The sequence below is a fragment of the Gymnoscopelus braueri genome (genome assembly GCF_963280865.1).
Source record: "Gymnoscopelus braueri genome assembly, chromosome: 1".
In the NCBI taxonomy this organism is placed as follows: Eukaryota; Metazoa; Chordata; class Actinopteri; order Myctophiformes; family Myctophidae; genus Gymnoscopelus; species Gymnoscopelus braueri.
The window spans coordinates 40,967,516-40,989,885 of NC_137603.1; the positions used below are offsets into that span (position 1 = coordinate 40,967,516).

At 42.1% G+C, this 22,370-nt stretch overlaps 1 protein-coding gene across 5 annotated transcripts in view; it reads right to left on the minus strand.

Moving 5' to 3' along the window:
- LOC308092288 (uncharacterized protein) overlaps nucleotides 1-22,370 on the minus strand; it is a 93,949-nt gene that overhangs the window by 31,379 nt on the left and 40,200 nt on the right. For all 5 annotated transcript variants that reach the window (XR_013933782.1, XM_080438138.1, XM_080438135.1 and 2 more), the window contains exons 10-11: nucleotides 18,449-20,420; nucleotides 7,576-7,806 (exon numbers count right to left, since the gene is read on the minus strand). Coding sequence is in view for 4 of the 5 variants with exons in the window: in XM_080438138.1 (XP_080294264.1) it covers nucleotides 7,576-7,806; nucleotides 18,449-20,420 (2,203 nt within the window). In the remaining variant the exon portion in view is untranslated. The remainder of the gene's footprint in view (nucleotides 1-7,575; nucleotides 7,807-18,448; nucleotides 20,421-22,370) is intronic.

Here is a 22,370-nt window from a genome sequence, read left to right on the forward strand (position 1 = left end):
GAAACTGTACTTTGGTGGGCATGCTGCAGCTAGGAGCACCGCTCCATCAGAACCAAGCCAAGTTTCTGTTAGAAAGATAATATCTAGTTTCTCTTTACAGATAATATGGTTTACAGAGGAAGACTTGTCATTAAGTGACCCGATGTTAAATAGGGCCAAGTTTAGCTTAAGGCATTCAACTGCCTCTACAGGGAATGCCTGTTAAATTTGCTATATTTGCAGAGTGTTTAAAGTCACTCCTTGTCCTGGAAACTCTATTTGAGATAACAGTGGAAATATTGTAAACCTTGTTTTCTACAAGGCTAACTGAAATAGCCTTGGGCCCAGACATGATTTTGGCTATGCATAATGGACCCTGCCTATCTCAGCAATCAAATGTATTCTCTAGACTAGGGAAGCCGACAGGACGTTCTTGTTCTTGCGATGGCTCCGTCGAGGGGGGATGGTTGGGGGGCAGGGCACGGTTGTTGGTTGTTGGGCCTGGCGTTTGATTTGGGGGGTGAGTCTAATCCCTGCTCTAATCAAGTCGTTCATGCTACTGGTGAACTCCAGAAGAGGTATTGGGGACAGGGAAAAAGATGATGATGAGGAGGAGGAAGGTGATGGAGTTGGATAATCTTCCTCATTGAGAGACTCCTCTGTGTCTCCTTCCTCTTCCAGCATGACCGTGGCTGCAGAGTCGACGTCGGGGGCCGTGGCAATCTCCTCCTGTGGATTTAGGCTGTTATCAGCAGTTGTTTTCAGTACGCTGTCCTTTGTTTTTGTTTCCGAGTCTTCACTATCAGAGAGTTCATTTGTTATGGATGTTCCTCCACCATCCTTGGTAGGGAGGGGTGTGGCGCCCCCCTCCACTTCAGCTGCAGCGGTGGGGGGTGGTGTGGCAGCGTATTCATCTACACAGAGCCATTCACATTCTTCAGCAGCGGTAGCAGATAACAGAGCATTATCTGTTGTTTTGGAATCTTGTGCTCTGGCCTTGGCAGAGGTTAGCGAAGACATAGGTACATTGTAGAAAAGGTTTGACATAAACAATTTTGTTCCCAGCTTGTTCAATTTAAGGCCATCCGAAGAAAAAAGGTGTCTTCTATCCCCCAAAATTTTTTAATTGTCAATAAAATGTACAGATTTGTTGGTGCACGTAGTTGAAAGCCATTTGCTCAGTGCAGACAGTCTACTGAAACGTTCATCGCCGCCTCTTGTAGGTGGTAGTGGGCCGCTGATGCACACCTTTACATCAAGTGAGCTGATTTTGCTGAATAAGGCCGTGAAATGTTTTAGGATTTCTGACTGTTTGTCCTCTGTATCACATGTGCCAACGTGCAAAATCAGGGTTTTCACCGTTGGATGTTCAGCGACAAGATTCAGAATTCTGTCATTCATGTCAGAGACTTTGTCTTTGGGGAAGCATAACACTTTTGCCTTTCTTCTTATCATGCTTTTAACATCTTTAACAGCGGCATCCCCTATGATCAGAAATTCAGGCTCACCATATAGCCTTTTTCCTTCCGAGTTACTCTTGGTTCTTACCCTGCTGGGTGAAGAGGATTTGTTTTGTCTGTCATCAGACGGGCATCTGGGGTCCTGGAGCAATGGGGTGAATCTGTTTCCCAGCTGCACAGGACACTCAGCACTCGATGTTTTGGGAGATTTGTTTGTAGATGTCCCTTTGGCAGTTTTCCACTGTTGACGCTCAGCACTCGATGTTTTGGGAGATTTGTTTGTAGATCTCCCTTTGGCAGTTTTCCACTGTTGAAGGGGGGTAGAAGACGCGGTACCCTGTGTCCGGGGGCATCGATGATGGTGACGCGCGGGTGGTAGCGCAGGTCAGCCGGTCAGATCTGTAATCACAGGGCTCCGAGTTCTGCCAGTTATTCGCCCCTTCAAATCCTTTGGCTTTGCCCCGAGAGTATTCCATGAGAAAGCCTTGTCCTGGGGTTTCTCGGAAACCACACTAGGTGGCTGCTTGTTGGCATGGTCTTGTCCGTTGCTCTGAGACTGTGGAATTCCATAATGTTGATTTACTTCCACATTCACTCTTAAACGGTGTAATTCCGTTTCCAGCACTGCAATCCTTTGAAGCAATTTTTGGTCCTCTGTTGAAAAAGTCGGGTACATCCTGATGCTAATTAGCTTTGGCTATATGCCACGTACCCAGTCACTGGAGGTCGACAAATAGGTCGAAAAATGTTATATTGAAATATGGCAAAAGCTTGTATCTATAGAAGAAATAGAGTCCCATGGGTTTATAAATATCCAGGATCCATTTGTGGTTTCTCAGGGGAAAAAATAAAAATAAAACATGGATATCAGCAGAGGAATGTAAGCATAGGGCAGAGCGAGCAGCAAAAAGCGTCCTCACTGTACGAGAGCAGAAGCAGCAGTTAGGTGGTACTTTAGTTTTGTCAGTCACTCTGCGTCTACCCCTTTTCCTCGTTTGGATCGGGTTTCAATCTTCAGACTGGAATTCAAGTAAATGTCCAATACGATGTCTGTCCTATGTTACTTTGATGAGCAAGTCTGTATCTTTGGAACAACATCTTGGACTCCTCCTGAAAAGGGTTGCCTTCATCACACAGAGCAACTTCTGGACCTTGTCTCTGAGGGATTTCTGAGACTGGTAAGACTGCTCATGGTGTCTGACATCTTCACTGGCTACTTTGACCTGAGATGCAGACTCATATTGAGAAACCAATGACATCTGGTCCAATCCATCGCCGGCAGCCATTTTGGAAAATGGCGGCCATATTGTTTTATGTGGCTAACGGGGTAAGGGGGGCGGTGAAAACTATATTTTGATGCCAAAATAATCAATGGATTATACAAACACAATCCAGGTCAAAAAAACATATAAAATGTATTTCGCCGGCAGCCATTTTGTAAAATGGCAGCCATATTGATTTTTTCCCTGTGGCTAACGGGGTGGAGTCAAAACTATATTCTGATGCCAAAATAATCAACATTGGATTATCCAATCACAATCCAAGTCAAAAACCACATAAAGTGTCTTTCGCCTGCAGCCATTTTGGAAAATGGCGGCCATATCCTTTTTTTTTTGCGTGGCTAACAGGCTTTTGGTAAGTAGGTCCAGAAGAAACTTTGTGCAAAATTTGGTGCTTGTATCACAAAGTGAACGATTCTTCCAAAAATGTTAGGCTACTTAAACTGCTGGACTATATTTAGAACGAGTGACCGCCTGACCCAGGGGGTTGAGGGGGTTCCAGGGTGTCCCCAGCTAAATGCTTTAATGTGCATCAAAATCGGTTTATCCACTATACACAGCCCTATACACATCAAATTCAAGGTCTATAAGCAGGTCTATAAGCTCGCAATGTGATTCATTGTGAGCTTGTAGATCTTCAAATATTACTTAATTGTGAAAAAAATTGAATATTTTTGAAATATGTTAACAACACAAATAGGCCTGATACAAATAGTGGAAATAGCCTCTGCTGTTTCCACTATTTTGTAACATATTTTGAGTGTAAAATATTAAATATTATTATGATGATAATGATAATGAATTTTATTTATATAGCGCTTTTCCAAACAAGGTTACAAAGTGCTTTTATATTATTCATTATTTATTTTGATTATTGGTATCGGTCATTGTCAGTAATTTCTTTGTGTATTTAATTGTTTTTGTCATATCTGTCAAGTGCAACCTTTGTTTACAAGGCCAAAAAGCCACATAATTAAAATGAATTAAAAGCAACAAAATTTTATTGCTGATCACAATTATTTGTATGATAATTAAACCCTAGAACACTAACGTTGGGTGAATTTCACCCAAACAATTATAATTATATGATTTTCATAATGTGGGCTGACGTCATAGAAGGTACGTTTGTTTCCCCCATCCCTGTCTTTTTCTACAGGCAGGTCTTCGGGTGAATTTCACCCAATGTTAGTGATTGAGGGTAAAAGAAAAATCCCATACTCCCACAATGGTCAGCTGATGCAATTAGACTGTGCCTTCACTGGACACAGCTCACATGTCCCAGGAATGGGTGAACCAAAGGAAAAGTTCCCAGCTCCATTATTTTGTTTTTTAGGAATATTTTTTAACAATACCCAAATTTTTCACCGATTTTGCTGCTTTTTATAGGTTCTGTTTTTCGTTTTTTGGGGGGGGGGAATTTCATGTTGAAATATTAACACATTCCCCGCCAATACCGAGAATTCTCGGGATATAAAATCCAGCGGTTTACTGCCAATCCCGAGAATTCTCGGGATAGGGTCTTTTCAGTGGTTTTCATTGGATTGGGCCGTTCGGCACATCGTGGGTTAATATCATTCATCTAGATGACGGAGAAGTCACGTGATCACACAAAACACGTTATTACAAAACACTAAAGCCGCGATAACGTCAGGGAGTCCGCCACTCCGCTCGGTCAAACCGAAAGTGAACAGTCTGAACACATTCTGACTCTAGACTAGGCTGTGAGCAGTGAGAGCAGCCGGGGCAAGCGTGTGCCCGTGACATTCTCGCACTCGTACGTGCACACGCGCGCGGGGGATGAACTGTTCCTGACACTAGCCGAAAGTTGACAAATTTTGACTCTGATCTGCCCGTGATTGAGAGACGAGGCAAGCGTGTTCCCGTGACATTCTCGCGTTTGTGCTCGTATGTGCACACGCGCCAACCAGTTACACAGGCAGGACAGACGGTAAGCGGTCCACGTGCACGTTATCTGATCTGCTCTGATCGCGCCGCCATCATTGTTGTTTTGAAAACAAATAAAGAAAAACTCACCACGATCCAGAGATCTTGCAGCCCGCGCGGGCGAGGGTTTTATGGGACTGCCCACGTGCCTCACCGTCGCTGTGACTCCGTGGATGAAGTTTTATTTCTTTGTTATATGGATAGATCCGTGCCACTGGAGAGGACTAAGGTATGCTCGGCTCGCATGTGTGTCTCTGTGCACACACACACACACAGACAGTCACACACAGACAGTGCCGTGTGAAAATAGCCGATCTACAAGGTCACAACTTCTGAGCTTGTAGATCGGCTATTTTCCTAAAGGTTTTGACGTCGCTGCTTCAGTGGTTCTCAACCTGTGGATCGGGACCACAACAGAGCTCACGTCTCCAGTTCATATATGATTATTATGGAGGTCACAGCCTGAAAAGGTTGAGAACCACTGCATAGATTATTGAATCAGGTCTATTTGGTTGCAAATGTTTGTGAACAGAGACATCTCACTGTGTGAGAGAGAGACAGACAGACAGAGAGACAGACAGAAAGACAGACAGATATACATATAAATATATATATTATGTTATTCATTATACTTATATAATAATGAATTGATTACTACAGCAAAATAATTATACAACACTATTATTACAACTTGTACAACTATTATTTCAACTTAACAACAACAATATAATTATGTGCATGCAGATATGCACTTAAAGGGTGCACGTTCAACAGTGGAGAATGCATGGGCGTCCTTAACAAATAAACGCTCTCCACCTGTTTAGGAGGAGATCGCTCACCCCAGACCGTTCGTTGCGATCCGGAGCGACCATGTTTAGGGGCGAGACCGCTAGGCGCAGATCGCTCACCCCAGACTGTTAGTTGCAATCCGGGGCGACCGTGTTTAGGGGCGAGATAGTGAAACGGCCACAGAGTTGGCTTGTAAAGATTTTCGGAGACTCGACACGGTACAATGTATAAGATTAACTTTTGTGTCTCTGGTGGAGAGATTTACTTAAAGTCGACGTACTACCACCTTTGCAAGAAAGGATTGCACTGCATTTCATGCACTTTGCATGCTAATTTTCCTCTCTTGTAAAGTGCAACCACACTTGTGAGGATTTTTGTGTGTTCAATATGCTGCTGAGCTGACAATATTCACTCCGTCACACTCGAAGGACACTGGTGGTATTCTGATCCTAGATCAGTGGACGTATCCACCCCACTCACACGTGTAGGTGGTGGCGTAACGTCACCACAGTCGCTTGAAATGCACACAGCTGAGCCAAATGAAGACAGATGCGAAATTCCAGGAACCGTTTGCGGGAACTGTTCATGCAAATACGATGGAACCGGCTCCGGTTCTTCAAAGAACCGGGTCAGAAAAATAACCGGTTCCGGGTCCCAACCCTAGTCATGCCCTGGCATCCCTTATTTGTATTTATTTATTTTCATAAATGGCATAAAAGGAAAAAAAGCTGATCTACAAGCTCAGTAAAAGCTTGTAGATCTGCTATTTGTTGCTATGAATACAGGTGTGGCTTGAGATTTTTACTTGCCCATTGGTGTGGCTTGGGCACAAAAGGTTTGAAAACCACTGCAGTATAGAATATTGGACTGGAAAATAAGTGTTCTCATGAAGCTCTCGATGACCAATTTATTGATGTTGCACTTTGAACTTTGAATTATTATTATTATTATTTATTATTTGATGTATATAACTTGAGTTGATTTTTTTTGTTTGAAATAAGCTTGCACTTTGGAGTGAAACAGAGCTATAAATGTACACTCAAAAGCATTTTTTAAAATGTATTTTTTATAAACAAGTATTGTATACATGACTGATGTCAATGAAGGCGCAACATAAAGTCAAATCCCTTTTGAAACCATTTTTATGCCTCTAACGTGTTTCTTTCACTAAAATGCTCATAACTCTGATTCTAAAGAAATGCAGCATTCTTTTGTGAAAACAAGCTGTATTCAACTACCAATAGCTAAAAAACGGAACATGCTATCAACTCATTTTCTTTTCCAGATGAAAGAAGAGATTCTAATCTTTGTTTTGAGATATTCCATGTGTTCATATTCATAGCACAAAATAGTCTGTGGGTCCTCAAAGATGAGACAGAATGGTTAAAATGCCTGGCAGCCTGTTCTAGAAAACCTCTGGCAGTGAATGTGTTAAAGAAGAGTAGGCTACCTCAAATTGACATGTAATGTTATACTTTAATATATTTTGATGAGTTTTTTTTAAGGAATTTATTATATCGGGTAAAATATACCCAACGTTAGTGATGGTGTGACAATTTTCAAAGTAGTGTTCTAGATAAGTACAATGTCATAATCGTGACAGCCCTAAACACAAATCTTGTATGGGGGTAAGTAATCGTAAGGCCACTCTCTTCACAACAACCAGAGTTCATACTCAATCACGCTGACAACAACACATGAGCCATACATGCCCCAGTAAGCCGGCATCCCAACCAATCACAGAGCCGGATGTTGCTATGCGTCCTAGAACCCTCCCTATGACTGGCCATTAATCCCCCATAGAAACACACTGAAGGGTGGCTATAATATTTTGAGCTTTTCATACATTTTGAACTTCAGATAGACCACCCAGTAACCATTTTGTCCCGTCTTGTCAACGAAAATGACACATATGTCTTGTTATATTTTAGTCATCAAAGAGCTTTGTTTAGCTCGCCACCGTCTCGTCTTCGTCATGAAAAAAGGGGCGTTAACTAAATCAGTCGTTATCGTCACCGAAAACAACACAGATAGATAGATAGATAGATAGATAGACAGTTAGACAGATAGACAGATATTACAAAACATAATTAATAAAGATAATGCTGGTAAAATAATCTCACCTTAGAATCTGCAGTCTACAATGTGGACTCTTCAGTCCAGCAGAGAGCAGCTCGATGAATGAATCCGTACGATGAGGCCTCTTCACTTTGAGCATCTCTGTGAATGAATCCTGCAGTTTGTTCCCACTGAGGTCCAGCTCTGTTAGATGTGAAGGATTAGAGCTGAGAGCTGAAGCCACAACTTCATAGTGTGCGTGTTCGAGCTGTTGGTAGCGGTCAAAGCCAACAAGTCTGTAAAGATTAAATGTAAAATCAGAGATGATCAAACAGATTGATGCTATTAAACAATAACCAGTGGTTGTGTGGAGAGATCTAGTACAGTTTTATTGCAAACTAGAAAAAGTGCTCCTCGGAGCCAGGTCAGGTAGGTTATTGTGGCCTCCTGGTGGCGCTATAACAGGCCCATAACTGGCATCCAGGGAGTGTGTGTGCACAGTTTTGCTGCGATCAAGCCAACGGTGCCGGAGATTAGCTGGTCACGGACGGACGGACGGACGGACGGACGGACGGACGGACGGACGCACGCACGCACGCACGCACGCACGCACGCACGCACGCACGCATGCACGCACGCACGCACGCACGCGCACACACGCACACACACACACACACAGATAGGGGGCAAAACATACTCTCTCGCCATGCCTTTCGGCCTGGCGGAGACAATTAGACTTCTTTAGACATACCCCTTCTCTGGAAATAAAACATTATAGGCGGGTGCAAATATGGTTTGACCCCAAAATAAGTAGAACAAAAGGTTTCTCAATGGTTTATTGTAGTATCAGGTGTACTTAATAACAAAAGTTTACCAAAGTCTGATCATTAGAAATGTCAAATTTCCAAGATGGCCGCCACCAGTTCCTTAAAAGACCATTACTCCTTCATTATTTGCCCTACACAAGTAATTTTGGTGCATAACCCCATGTTTTGGTGATCTAGGAATCCAATTAGCATATATAAATTATAGTCAAGTGATTATAAGTACAATTATATATTAAAGCAATTGGTTAAAAGCATATTTAACGTAATGTAATTTGTAGGGCTGGGACTCGATTAAAAAAAAATCTAATTAATTAGAGGCTTTGTAATTAATTAATCGCAATTAACCGCATTTTAATCGCATATCAATATTTGACCTGAGAACAGAGAAAAGCAATTTTTTCAAATGGATTTTGGCATACGTCTTTAAGTACATGTACTTAAGAACTGTACTTAAGTACAATTTTGAGGTATTTGCACTTGACTCGAGTATTTCCAATTTCTAATACTTTACTTCTACTCCAGTAACTCCACTATATCTCAGAGGCAAATATTTTACTTTTACTCTACAATTATTTGAAAACTGTAGTTACAAGTTACTTTGTAGATTTCGATTATTATTATAAAACATACAGTAACCATGTGAAAATCGCAGATCTACAAGCGCGCGCATGTTACCCGCACAGCATCGTGCACCCCCCCCCCCCCCTCCCCCCAGCGCACCGCCGCCCCCTCCCCCTAAACGGGACAAACGCGCGCGTGGGAAGGGGTCATGCATTACAGCTTCTGATAGGACAAAAATAGGTGCGATTAAAATGTGTAAATCTTTTTAACGCGATAATTTTTCTGTAATTAATTGATCGAAATTAACGCGATAAAGTCCCGGCCCTAGTAATTTGACATTTCTCCCTTTTCTACATGCCATAATGCCCAGGATTGGTGAATTCATCACCTATACATGTAATTCACATTCTGTTGAAGCTTTCAAGATTTATTTTGATACCATTAAGGAATACATTAATTATTAGCAGGGTTGGGAAGTAACGGATTACATGTAACACCGTTACGTAATCAGAGTAAAAAAAAAACATAACGGTAACGTCTTAAGAGTACATTTTAAAATGTGTAATCTGGATTACAGTAACGGGGGTGTTGTAACGGGCGTTACAGGAGGATTACATTCTCCCCTTCCCCTCATTAATTTTACAAACAAGTTATAAATTATTATAACACCAAACAACCACCTGCAAGAGCGCACACTCCGCACAGACGGCAATGGATTGGAGTTGAGCGCAGCGCGCACCTCTCTCTGTGTAAAATCCTCACAGTGGAGGCTGCTGCTGTGTCAGGAGCTGTGTTGCCAGACTTTGCGAGAGAAATAAGCAACCAGGTCTATGAAAACAAGCCCAAAAGAAGCGACTATAAAAGGCCACACGAGCACTTCAAAGCTATATATGTCGTCCATTAAACAATGTGCATATTTATATATGTTGGCTATTTGAAAATAGACGATCTACAAGCTCACAACCGTTCTACCATTATTTACAAGCAACTTCAGAAAAATTTGCCCAATGTGGCTTATAATAATCAGACCAGGCAACACTGCAGACGGGGAGATACTAGGGGTGCTTTCGGAAATACAGCACTGAGCACTGCCCACGGCTTACTTTTGATTGACTCTCTTTCAGATGTTATTCGTGGCTCTCTTTTCCGTCCTCTTTGCAGTGATGTTCCTGCATAAAAGCCTTTACTCTTAACCTTAAACTGATCAGATGGTTTGGTTAAAGGGACTATCATCTATTAAAGTGTCTTTCTTTGGTTCTGATTGTTACTAGTAGGTTCTGATAGTAACTTGGTATATTCTATTTATTTTATCTAGTCTGTGTATAGCCTTAGGGAATATAGTCTGTGCCTGTAATTTTATTTATTTTATCTAGCCTTTATCTCCCAGAACCTGGCAACTCGGTGTTGCCAGGGAGAGAAACAAGCAACCAGCGTTAGCTCGTTCTGCATTAGCGTTAGCTCGTCGGGGACTTTCAGTGCCTGTTAGGGTATCATGAGACTCCACAATGAGTACTAGGAGAAAAAAAACAGACTTTGAATCGATTATAAACGACGAATTTCACTCTTACACGGGCTCCCATTATGCCACGGAGGTGGTCGCCAGACTGCATGACACAGGACTCTCTGGAATAACTCAACGTCCATTTCAATGATGGTGAGTGATTAGCGACACATCAAAGATAACACTTAAAATGTCCGGATCTCTCCTTTAAAGAGTAGCCTACGGTATAAATATAATTGTATAGAGCTGAGTTCTTTGAGTCTTTACTGTCTAGTAAATTTTTAACTCTTTTAGATAGCCATGTCTATCTAAATGAGTGTCAGCCAGGAATGTCAAAAAGAGATTTTATTTGCCACTTTGACCACACATGGATGGAGATTAGATCCCATGGGGACGGTTGTGTTATTTGAAATGAGCTAGTGTTGGTTGTCAAACAATCAAAATCGTACTGTAGGTCAAGATGCATTTTCTTATGATCTGTTATTAGTTGACATAATGACTGTACAGTAATGTAACTGAGAGGTCAAATTCTTAACAATTAAATGACCTTAACCATATTTCTGTTGTCCTTATCTTAATTTCATAGGCTCAACATTCTTGTCTATCAATGGTAAAACTTGTATTATCTAATTAAATAGAGTTTTGCTTAAAAGTAATCCAAAAGTAACTGAAAGTAACTAGTAGTTACTTTTTAAATGGAGTAATCGGGATTACGTTACTGACTACATTTTTTAGCAAGTAACTTGTAACTGTAGGGGATTCCTTTTTAAAAGTAACCCTCCCAACCCTGATTATTACTGGGTGGTACTGTGACAGTTGTAAAAACATGGCTGCCAATATGATAGACTGGGAATATTACACAAATCTTGGAAGAAATTCCTCACGAGAAATGTTTTCACCAATTTGTTTGTAAAGGTGTCTGGTTCCCAAACTGGGGGTCCCCCAAATGATTTTGGGGGGCCCCCAGATGGTTAGCTTGATGTGCAACATTGTTTTATCACTCAACAGTAAACAAACCAACATACAGTATAAGTGTTTACAGGGTATCTGCACATTTCTAAAGTTACAATGTAATTACTCTTAAGACTCAATATTATCTCAAATATTAGGTAAGAAAGAGGCAAACATTGTGAAAATAGCCGATGTACAAGCTCACAACGCTACACTCAAAAACAATGGCCACTTGTCTGGTCTATGGGGAAGATGGACTCCTCAGTGGGGATACAGTGGAGAGAAATGACCCCTTATGGGCCTAAGAGGGTGTGCAAGTCAGTACAGAGCTATCACAACATGTATCTAGTGTCTGGGTAGTCTCACGTAGCCAGACAACTATTCCACAATCTCCGAATGCCATATACAGTCTGGAACTACAACTCCCAAAATCCGATTGAGGAAACTGGCACTTCCGTTCACGAAAATATATTTTAAAATATCTTTACATTTTCTTTTTTAATTTCCATTTCTGCTAAGCAGCAAGCTAAATATACTTAAATGATTTTGATTTATAGTCGGATAAATTTGCGCGACTGTAAAGACGAAACGGAAGTGGGGAGGAAGCTTCACATCCGGTTTATATTCAAATCATGATCAGAGCTTCCGAGTCCCAGACTGTATGACCGGAAACATTAGAAAATTGTGGGAGGCAACAGTCTGGCCACGCGAGACTAGTGTCTGGGTGTCTAGGCAGGGGTGGTGGAGGAGTGTGGCGTGGATAAGGCGCAGATGTGCTTGTCAAAAACATCTCCTTATTCCTGAGACTAGTAGTTGTGTGAGGTTTTAGTGCAAAATAAATTTTACATGTCTTTATTTTGTGATTGGTACTGCTGGCAATAAGCTTGAACCTTGATCTTTTTTTCTGGATAATTTTAACAGCAAGAAGGTCCGTATAGGGGGACAGCCCATGACACCCTGGGCTCCAGTCTCCCCATAGAATCCCAATCTAACCGACCTCCACGCCCATAGGGGGCTGTCTCTCTGCTGCTATCTAACAAACAAGCATTGCTTTCGGCAAACACCAAGTTTTTGTTCTGGAGCTGTTCTGGAGAGGGGAGAGGACACTCTGAGCCATAATGATAAGTCACTGGGGGCCCCTGGGAATATTAATGGTCAGCCACCACCGACTCTCCTGTGAGCCAGTCCGACATACACCCTTGTCTGCCTGACACACAGTCATGCACCACCACTATGGGGGGGGCCGACCCTCCTCACGAACGCCTATGCCCACTCACGAGTAGCCTGGTAAACCCTCCCTCCGGAAATCTCATTTGTAATTTATTTCAGGAGTGAGTCTGGCATGATCGCCCATTCTGCAATTGTGGCTGTGGGCTGGAGTTGGGCGGGAGTATTACCGTTGACTGACAACCCCTTCAGCCAATCAGCAGTGTCCCACTTCAGCCAGTGCATTTTTACCACTTCCAGACTAATGTGAAGCAACGGGACTTTTGAGACGGCCATGCCCAAAATAGGTTGCCTTATTCGGATACATGTGTGTCACTGCCCGCCCCTGCCGGTTCTCTAAATTTTTATTTTTAAATAGGCTCTGTCATGATTAATTGACCACATGTATGAAGTTAAACAACTACATTCTATCCAAACGATATCTTATAAGTAAATTCCGTGCCTCAAAATAGAAGTTTGAGAGCTTTTTGAAGTTTTAAAACAGCGGAGATAATAGCGGACAGAAAAGATGGCTGCCGTTTGTGTTTTGTCAGCTGCACTCAGACTGCACTCGGTGACATTCGGGCTCACTCGAACTCGCCACCTGATTGGCCAACTTTCGCTGTCAATCACAGAACGATGAGCGACGACGCTGATAGGCTCGGTTTTTTGGTAATGCGCTAGAAACGCCCATACAAACCTTCAGGCCAGACTCCTTCCTGAAATCAAATGGAAATGAGATTTTCCGGAGGGGGGGTTTACCAGGCTAACTCACGAGCGCCTATCTCGGGCATAGGAGCCAGCCAGACCCGCCAGGTGGTCCATTTGGGGCCAGCATACATACATATGTATATGACACAGTCTTGCAATATGTGGAGGTCTATAATTTCTGTTGGAGGGTTTGCACGTCGGACATGGGGGAGAGGAGAAGCTCAAGGTCTCCTTGGCTCCTAACTTGGCTCATCTGCGCTCCAAGTGCCCAGGGAGCAATCCAGTGACCCCATACTCCCCTCTACCCACCTGAGGGGAACCCTAGGCCCACTAAACTCTAGACCAGACCCACCCCCCATACTCCCCTCTCTCTAGGCACCCAGTAGATACTCGGTTCTGACAGCTCTACACTAACCTCCATAACCACCCCCACCCCTCTTTGCACACTCACACTGATTGCCTTCCTAATGTGTTAAAACATCTATTTAATGTTTTTCAAAATCTTGTGTCTACAAGATGACACTGCGCTTGTCCACGAGAAAAATAAATATTCTCTTGTATGTAGGGGAGGAGTTATGAAGTTGGGTGGATAAGGGGAGGGGTGCAGAGAGATTTTTTTGGGGTGGGGTGTATAGTCAAAGATGAATTTAGTTTGGGCTAAATTTGATCCACAGAGCTATCCAAAACCTTTCAATATTGAAAACAATACTATCTATCAACTGACAATATTCTCTGCCACCACCTTCTGAATTACTGCAAATTGTGACTATTAGTTTTGTTGTGTTTTGAGGATATCTTGAAGCCTTGTTCCAGTAAAAAAGAAATATAAGGCATTTATTATTTAATTAGTTAAACGGGTGACCATTTCAGAGTGTTTTAATAGAGTCACAAACAAAATATTGGATTTCACAATTATCTAATTGGATTCCCAGGCCCCCAAAACATGGGATTAGACACGTACTTGTCTAGGATAGATAATGAAGGAATTAAGCTACTTTAATGTTTTTTTGGCCATCTTGGATGCCATCTTGAAAATAACACCTTAAAAGTGGTCAAACTTTGGTAAACTTTTAGTATGTTATTCAGGACACCTACAAAAAACTGTTGAGAAACATTTTGTTAAAAATGTTTAGGGTACGGTGCTTTTTTTCATATATGCACCCGTTATTATTTTTATGTTGGAATAACACTTTACTTTTTGTACTTTACATATACCAAATAAAAGTACAAATCAAATTAAAAGTCAAATTCCTTCTCAGTTGGCATTGTTTAACCTTCCCTGGATATCTATTGTTGTGATTTTGGGGCACCATTTGGGGCAATGTTGAGGCAATTATGTATGTGAGCAAAGTACAGCACCATATTCAATCACACTCACACATGATTGCTGTGTGTGCAGTGGCGGAGCGTCCGGGGAGGCCAGGGAGGCGGCCGCCTCCGGGCCCGCGACCCAGGAGGGCCCGGGCCGTCAGATAATAAATCGGTAAAATCAGGCAAAAATAAGAATTAAACAACATAACCCTAACCTAACCCTACCCTAACCCTAAAACCGAAATAAAGTGACAAAAAGCCCCCCAAAAAGCACATCCCTCACGCGTGCGTGCATGCGCAGGGGGGGCCTGATCACTGCGCTGTGCCTCCCGGCCCGGCTTTCAGTTGTTCCGCCACTGTGTGTGTGGCAGGGGCAACATGAAGCCATGTCATTAATTAATGGAAATATGAATTTATGATTTCAGTAGTAAGAACTTTTTTATATACACATCCAAATCAAAGGTGCATAGATTAATTAATTTTGTTGAGAATTGCAGGCCTCAATACAGAGAAGCATTACACAAATACTGTGATTAGGGGTATGTCTAAAGAAGTCTCATTTGCAATAAAACTGTACTAGATCTCTCCACACAACCACTGGTTATTGTTTAATAGCATCTTAGGCTATGCAGTAACAGCTTATTTGACATAAATGTATGTTTTTTTTCTAAATGAGGGAAAGAAGAGGAGTCCTCACTACAAAAGTACAATTTCCGCCTAAACTAAAGGTATGTTTAAAGGACTATATTGCAGTATTTCTTTAGGTAAATTACATTCTGACTATTTGGTGATGTAGGGTAGAAACCTGGTTCATACCTCAGCAAATTTGATGAAGATAAGAGTGAGCATTCTCAAGTTATAGCATATTTGGTTACCTTTGCCCTATTCAGATTTGCCTTTTTCAGAGACTGGGGTAGTTCTAAAGAATAGCCAAAAAAACGAATTTTGCCCCAAAATAAATTTTCACAACAATCCATTTAATTAATGGAAGACCCTAAAGATAAGAAAAAACAAAATCGGAGGGCCTCTGCTACAGGACTATTAGGCCACATTCACTGTCAATGAAGAGATCTTCTATCTAGTTAGAAATGTTGCACATATTGTAAGGTAGAGCGCCACCATTTGGCCAGTGAATCTATTCTGGGTGAACATTCAGCCAAAATGGCAGATCTGAAGCTCACAACATGTCGCAACACAGCACATTAAGAGCTTGCATAAACATCATAAACAACAACATATCTTGTAAAAAATAATATAAATACAGGCTGTTCACCTTCCTGCTCCCCAGAGGATGACCCCTACTGATTTTAGTGACCAACTAGTCTTTCCTCTAGTGCCACCATTAGGTCAAAATGTTCACTGTCACACAACATTTCTGAATGTACTGGTCAGATTGTCATGAAACTTGTTGATCACATTCATTCTCCCCACAGGATTAAACCTACTGCTTTTACTGACCACATGATCTGTCTTCAGTGCCACCTTTAGACCAAAATGTCCACTTGCAAACATGATGAAAATCTAATGTGAGGATTGTCACATTGATGCTCCCTGGAGAATGAACCCTACTGATGAAGTGACCTCACAGCCTTTCATCTAGCGCCACCCTTTGGCCGAAAGCATTTGATAGTTATGTATTATACAGTGAATCCTTCAGTGAATATACAATATAAAACCTGCCTCGCTTATTTTGGATAGGATGCTGGTTCCAGACCAGCAGTTCCCCACCCGGAAAAGCACCAGAACAGCATAGATCTGGACCCGGAATTTCTACCGCGTATCATAAGGCCTGGGAGCTGTGTGGATCCACGACAACGGATTACCCGATAAAGAAGCGTTTTTATTCTCGAATTTGCTGAATACAGTGGATTAGTCCACTGTATTGTATCCCATCCATATGGGATGGGATGTTATTGTTTACAACAACTATACAATGGCAAGCTAGCTGCCTGCGGCAGGCTAACTGGCTAGCTAGCTCGTTAGCATTCTATCGTATTTTAACACAATGAAATTAGCTTAACTATTAACTCCTGGCGAACTCTCGGCGGACCAAGACATATTTTCGATTTCACTTACACATTGATGCATTTATGTCATATTTACATGCCGAGTTAAGCTCTGACATTTAAGTGAAAAGTAGCCTGATATTACCGGATTGCTACTGTGGCTTTAGCACATTTGAGACAAAAACGAATCAACCAAGGTTTTTCTACTCTGCTGAACAATTAGCAGCCGTGATGACTAAATGTCAGATACGCCCGGACACAAATGCTCTGCCAGATACAAAGTGTCACTGGTTAGGCCTCTTGATCACATTGGAAGTGTCAAATACTCTATAATATTTGTCTGCACAGCAATTATTAATCATTTCAACCACATCACAAAGACGACGACCGACTTTAAGATATTGGATTAGTGTTGTAGCTTATCCGCACAAAAAAAGTGTAAAAGCAACAATTTATTGATGGGGGAGTGAACTTACCATGCTTGCGGAGTGCCTGTCTCAAGTTGTTTGCAATGCAGCTGCAAGATTAACGAGGTGGGAGGGGCACTATGACATCACTGCATTATATTAGTGAAAACTAAAACTGACTGATGGCAGCCAGCTTATTTAAATTATAATATTATAAATAATAATTATGATAGTGAAATTATTTGTCAAATTTCTTGATAAGGGCCACGGGTGTTACAAAAAAGAACAGGGCAAAAGGGCACTTTGGGCATCAGAGGCAAAAGGGCAGGTTCCCAAGCACCAAAAGCCCCCCCCCCTCCCCCCCCCCCTGCACGTGCCTGCTCCACACGTTAATATCTTGTCAACAATCACATAGCGGTCTTCACCTGTGAATTAACCACTGTTCTTTCACTGACAGTGAAAGAGGAGTGCAATAAGTTTGTGTTACATTACTTCTTGTCTCTGAAGTGAGCCTGACTTTTTGGGGAGTTAATGTGTTGGTGGATGCGAGGGCACTCCCGATGCAAAATAAACAATGAATGAGGCTCATACAGGTGGTGCCTACACACTCACAGTTTAATGGATATCTATTTTTGGGAATATAACGTTTGAACCATCGTTCTTCACAGTTCACACTAAAGAAAAGTAGACCTTAAAACTTTATTTCTTTATTTGCTGCTGGATCAGGTACTTTTATTCTTTATTCTTGTGTGTGTGCGTGCGTGCGTGCAAGTCTATGTGGGGTACATCCCCCGCCAGCTGTCGTCGTGCAGCAGAATATTATAAACTATTTGACACTTCCAATGTGAACAAGTGTCATAACTTGATGCACGTCAGTGACACTTTGTATCTGCCAGAGCATTTAGTTAAAATAGCAGGTAAAGCGAGCAGAATGCAAACCGCAGCAGGCGTTTGATGCCGCAATAATGAATGCACAACTACAGGGCAGCGCTCTGTGGATTTGTCTATACATAAACACAACACCACAGTCACTATGTGAGACCCAGACAGATGTGGTTATTGCTGGATCTTTTACATTTGTGGTTCTCAAAAGAAAATTATGTCTTTGACCCCATCTGAAAATATTTTGTGTCAGGGACCCCCATAAGAGAAGACTGTTAAAAATGTCAAAGTTATTCAAAATGTTTCTCAATTGTTCAAGTAAAAATTAGAAAGACGAAATAGCTGATCTACAAGCTCACGCGTGTCGCGACACATGAGCTTTTAGATCGGCTATTTTCAAATAGCTGAAGTATGAAATAGGTTTAGTGTTTAAACCATTCCTTATTTTGATGGGGACCGCCTAGAACTCAAAGTGGGGTCCAATGTTTTATGTTTACCATTTCTAGTTATAGTGTAGTGGTGTGAAGGTAGACTGACTCTGTTCTAGTAAGTTTTCTATTCACATGACTACTAACCGAGCCTTTCTGCTGTTCCTCACAGCTGGGAGCAGTCTCCTTCGCCCCTCATATGATGTGTTGTATGTGTCCACGTACAACTCATCCACAACCTCCTCTGACATCTGCAGCATGAAGGCCAGAGCGGAACACTCCGTTGGAGACCGTTCTGTCTTTGATCTGTCCCCTGACTTCAGGTACTGTAGGATCTCCTCATGTACTGAGTGGTAGTTCAACTCCATCAAACACTGGACGATGTTGATAAATCTGTCAGGAGAGGCCCAGGGGTTATTCATCTCCCTCAGCTTGTTGATGGCTCTCTGGATGATCTCTGGACTGTTCTCTGTCTGACCCAGCAGGCCTCCTAACAGTCTCTGGTTGGACTCCCGTGTGAGGCCATGAAGGAAGCGGACAAAGAGGTCCAGGTGGCCATTTTCACTCATCAGGGCTTTGTACATGGCTTTTGCCAGGAAGACATCCAGGGTCATATCTTCCCCCTCCCCCCCAAGGAATGTCTTCAGTACCTTCATGTTCTTCTCTGTGAAACAGTGGAACAGGTAGACTGCAGCCAGGAACTCCTGGAGGCTCAGATGAACAAAGCAGTAGACCTTTTTCTGGAAGAGCACACGCTCTCCTTTGAAGATCTCTGTGCACACTCCTGAGTACAGTGATGCATCTTTCACATCAAGACCACATACTTCCAGGTCTTCTTGGTAGAAAATGATGCTACCTTTCTCCAGATGTTCAAACGCCAGCCTGCCCAGCTTCAGAAGAACCACCCTGTCAGTCTCCATGAGCTGCTGTTGATCGACCTCATATGTCTCATCATACTTCAGCTTCTTCCTATTTGTCTGATCCATCAGGAAGTAGCAGTAAATCTCATTGATGGTCTTTGGCAGCTGTACTTTCTTCTCATCTATCTTCAGCAGCTGATCTTTCTTCTTATCTGTCTTCAAAAGGTTATAGAGAACGTTGGCAGCCATCGAACAAAAGACTGGGATTTCACACATGATGTGGAGGTTCTTTGATGTCTTCAGGTGTGAGATGATTATGCTGGCCAGCTCCTCATCATCCTTTTCATCATCCTTTTCATCACTCAATTTCTTCCTGAATCTCTTCCTGAAGTACTCCTCCTTCTTGGCATCAGTGAACCCTTTCACCTCCATCAACATGTCAACAAACTGAGATGGGATCTTTTTGGCTGCAGCAGGGCGAGTGGTTATCCAGATGTGAGCACAGCGAAGCAGTTTCCCTTTCATGAGGTTTACCAGCAGCTCTTCCAGGGGGACGGGTCGGAAGAAGTCATCAGAGTATTCATGGTTAGACTTAGGCTTATTCTCAAAGTGCAGCGGAAGGACGTTTTCGTCTAAACCATCAAATACAAACAGAAGTTTGAAGAGGCTGTTGTCATAATTTGAGTTTCCTGACTTCTGCAGCTTGGTGAAGATGTCATTAAGAGCCTCTTCTGGGATGCATTTGGTTGCATCGATGCCTTCGTGAATTAGCTGTGCCAAACTGAACCGTCGTCCCTGCAGCAAATTCAGGTGGCGGAATTGGAACACAAATGTGAGGTGAGGAGTTTGATGTTTTTTCTTTGCCCAATCAGAGACAAACTTGTGTATGAGAAAGGTTTTGCCAACTCCTGCATTACCAATAGACATCACTGTTCTTATGCGTTTGTTTTTTCCAGAAGGGTGTTTAAAGATGTCACTGAGTTGGATCTCCTGCCTTGCTTTCTTCATCACCATTTCACTCTGCTGGATCTCCTGCCATGTGTTTCTCTCCATCTGTCTCACCTCATGCTCACAGCTGATCTCTGTGTCGTCCATATGTATGATGCTGACATGTGTGTAGCAAACTTCAAAATCCTCCTTATCTGTCCGTTTGACTGACCCCTCGGGTAAACATGTGAACGGTTCCTCAACATTCATTTGGAGTTTGTTTCGGTAGAATTCAATAAGCTTTGTATCCTCTTGTGTTTTCAACGCCAAATCTGTAATGAAACATGTAACACTTTAAATGTGAAATCTCCAATTCTATTGCTGATAAAAAGGCATGATAAAATCCTGGTCTGTTTTGTTGCTTTGATATTCAAATTAAGGTCATGTTTAGCATATAGCAATGTTCAGCTCAACATTAAACAGTGATTTGTGTTTTGATGTGGTTACTGAGGCTGAAACAACCTATACTCAGAATATAGTACACACTAGCAACACACACTCAGGTTTAATCCATGATTATGTCTAATGTTATATGAACTATTCTATAATCAATCAGTTATAATGTAACTAAAGCACAATAAAACATTAACTATACTCTACTAGAACAAGTTAATGTTAAGTGTCATATACCAATATCCTATTATATTCTGTAGCTGACAGAAGCATGAAACCATGAAAACAATGTCTTGATTTTAATAATAATAATAATAATAATAATACATTTTATTTGTAATGCACTTTATATTTGAACCAAATCTCAAAGTGCTAAATATTAAAAACAAACAACAATAATAATAATAATAATTAAAGCTGCAAGCAGCGATGACCGGGCCCTCGACGTTCTGTCTACGATACAAGCCTGTATAGCAATCAGCTGAACAGTTAAGCTACATAGCTGAAACATCAGCCTGTCCCTATTGGCCGTCTAAGTGTACCTAGGACGTTTTGGAGGTATTCGATGCTTGGAACCGGAGATACGGCTGTTTAAAGCGCAGCCAATAGGAACACAGAGGGCGGGGCTTAAGCAATTTCAGCCTGTCCCTATTAGCCGTATAAGTGTACCCAGCAAATTTCGTAGGTATTCTATGCTCGGAACCAGTGTTATGGCTGTTTAAAGCCCAGCCAATAGGAAGACAGAGGGGGCTTCAGCAATTACAGCTCGTCCCTACTGGTGGTCTAAGTCCACCCACCAAATTTGGACTCAGTAGCATGCTGCCATCTGGAGTTATAGCTGTTTCAAGGCCAGCCAATAGGAAGATAAAGGGGGGGGGTTTCAGAAATTACAGCTCATCCCTATTGGTGGTATTAGTCCACATACCAAATTTGTACTCTGTAGCATACTGCGAACTCGAGTTATGGCTGTTTAAAGGCCAGCCAATAGGAAGACAGAGGGGGCGGGGCTTCAGAAATTACAGATCGTTCCTATTGGTGGTCTAAGTCCACATACCAAATTTGTACTCGGTAGCATGCTGCAAACTCGAGTTATGGCTGTTTAAAGGCCACCCAAGAGGAAGACAGAGGGGGCGGGGCTTCAGAAATTACAGCTCGTCCCTATTGGTGGTCTTAGTCCACATACCAAATTTGTACTCGGTAGCATACTGCGAACCAAAGTTATGGCTGTTTAAAGCTAAGCCAATAGGAATTGTAGATCGGCTATTTTCCCTTCCTGTTTGGCATTGAAGTTGGACGCTTCGCCACGGTCATGCCGTTTTACGAAAACTCAAGCTTTTGATAACTTTTCATTGTTAATGTCTTTTGTGTACTCTGAGCGAATTTGAGGCGGATCCGACAATCCGCCTAGGAGGAGTTCGTTAAAGCGTAAACGCGGCCTGAAATGCACAAAAACGGTGCTATAAATAAAAAATGGCTGACTTCCTGTTTGGTTTCGGTCACGGCTCCAAGAGACTTTTTCGTAAGTGGGGACATGATACAGGTGTGTACCGATTTTTATACATGTAGGTGTAACCGTATTGTCGGGCTTGAAGCACAAGCTTTTGTAGGGGGCGCTATTGAGCCCCTTTATGATATATTTAAAATCCGTAATTTTTCGCCACTGGTAATGTGTGTGCAAAGTTGCGTAACTTTTGGAGTACGTATTGCCCCTCAAAAACACGATTCATTATCATTGCAGTTTCAATAGGGCTTCGCACTACTGTGCAGTGCTCGGGCCCTAATAATAATCATTACAGTTTCAATAGGGCTTCGCACTACTGTGCAGTGCT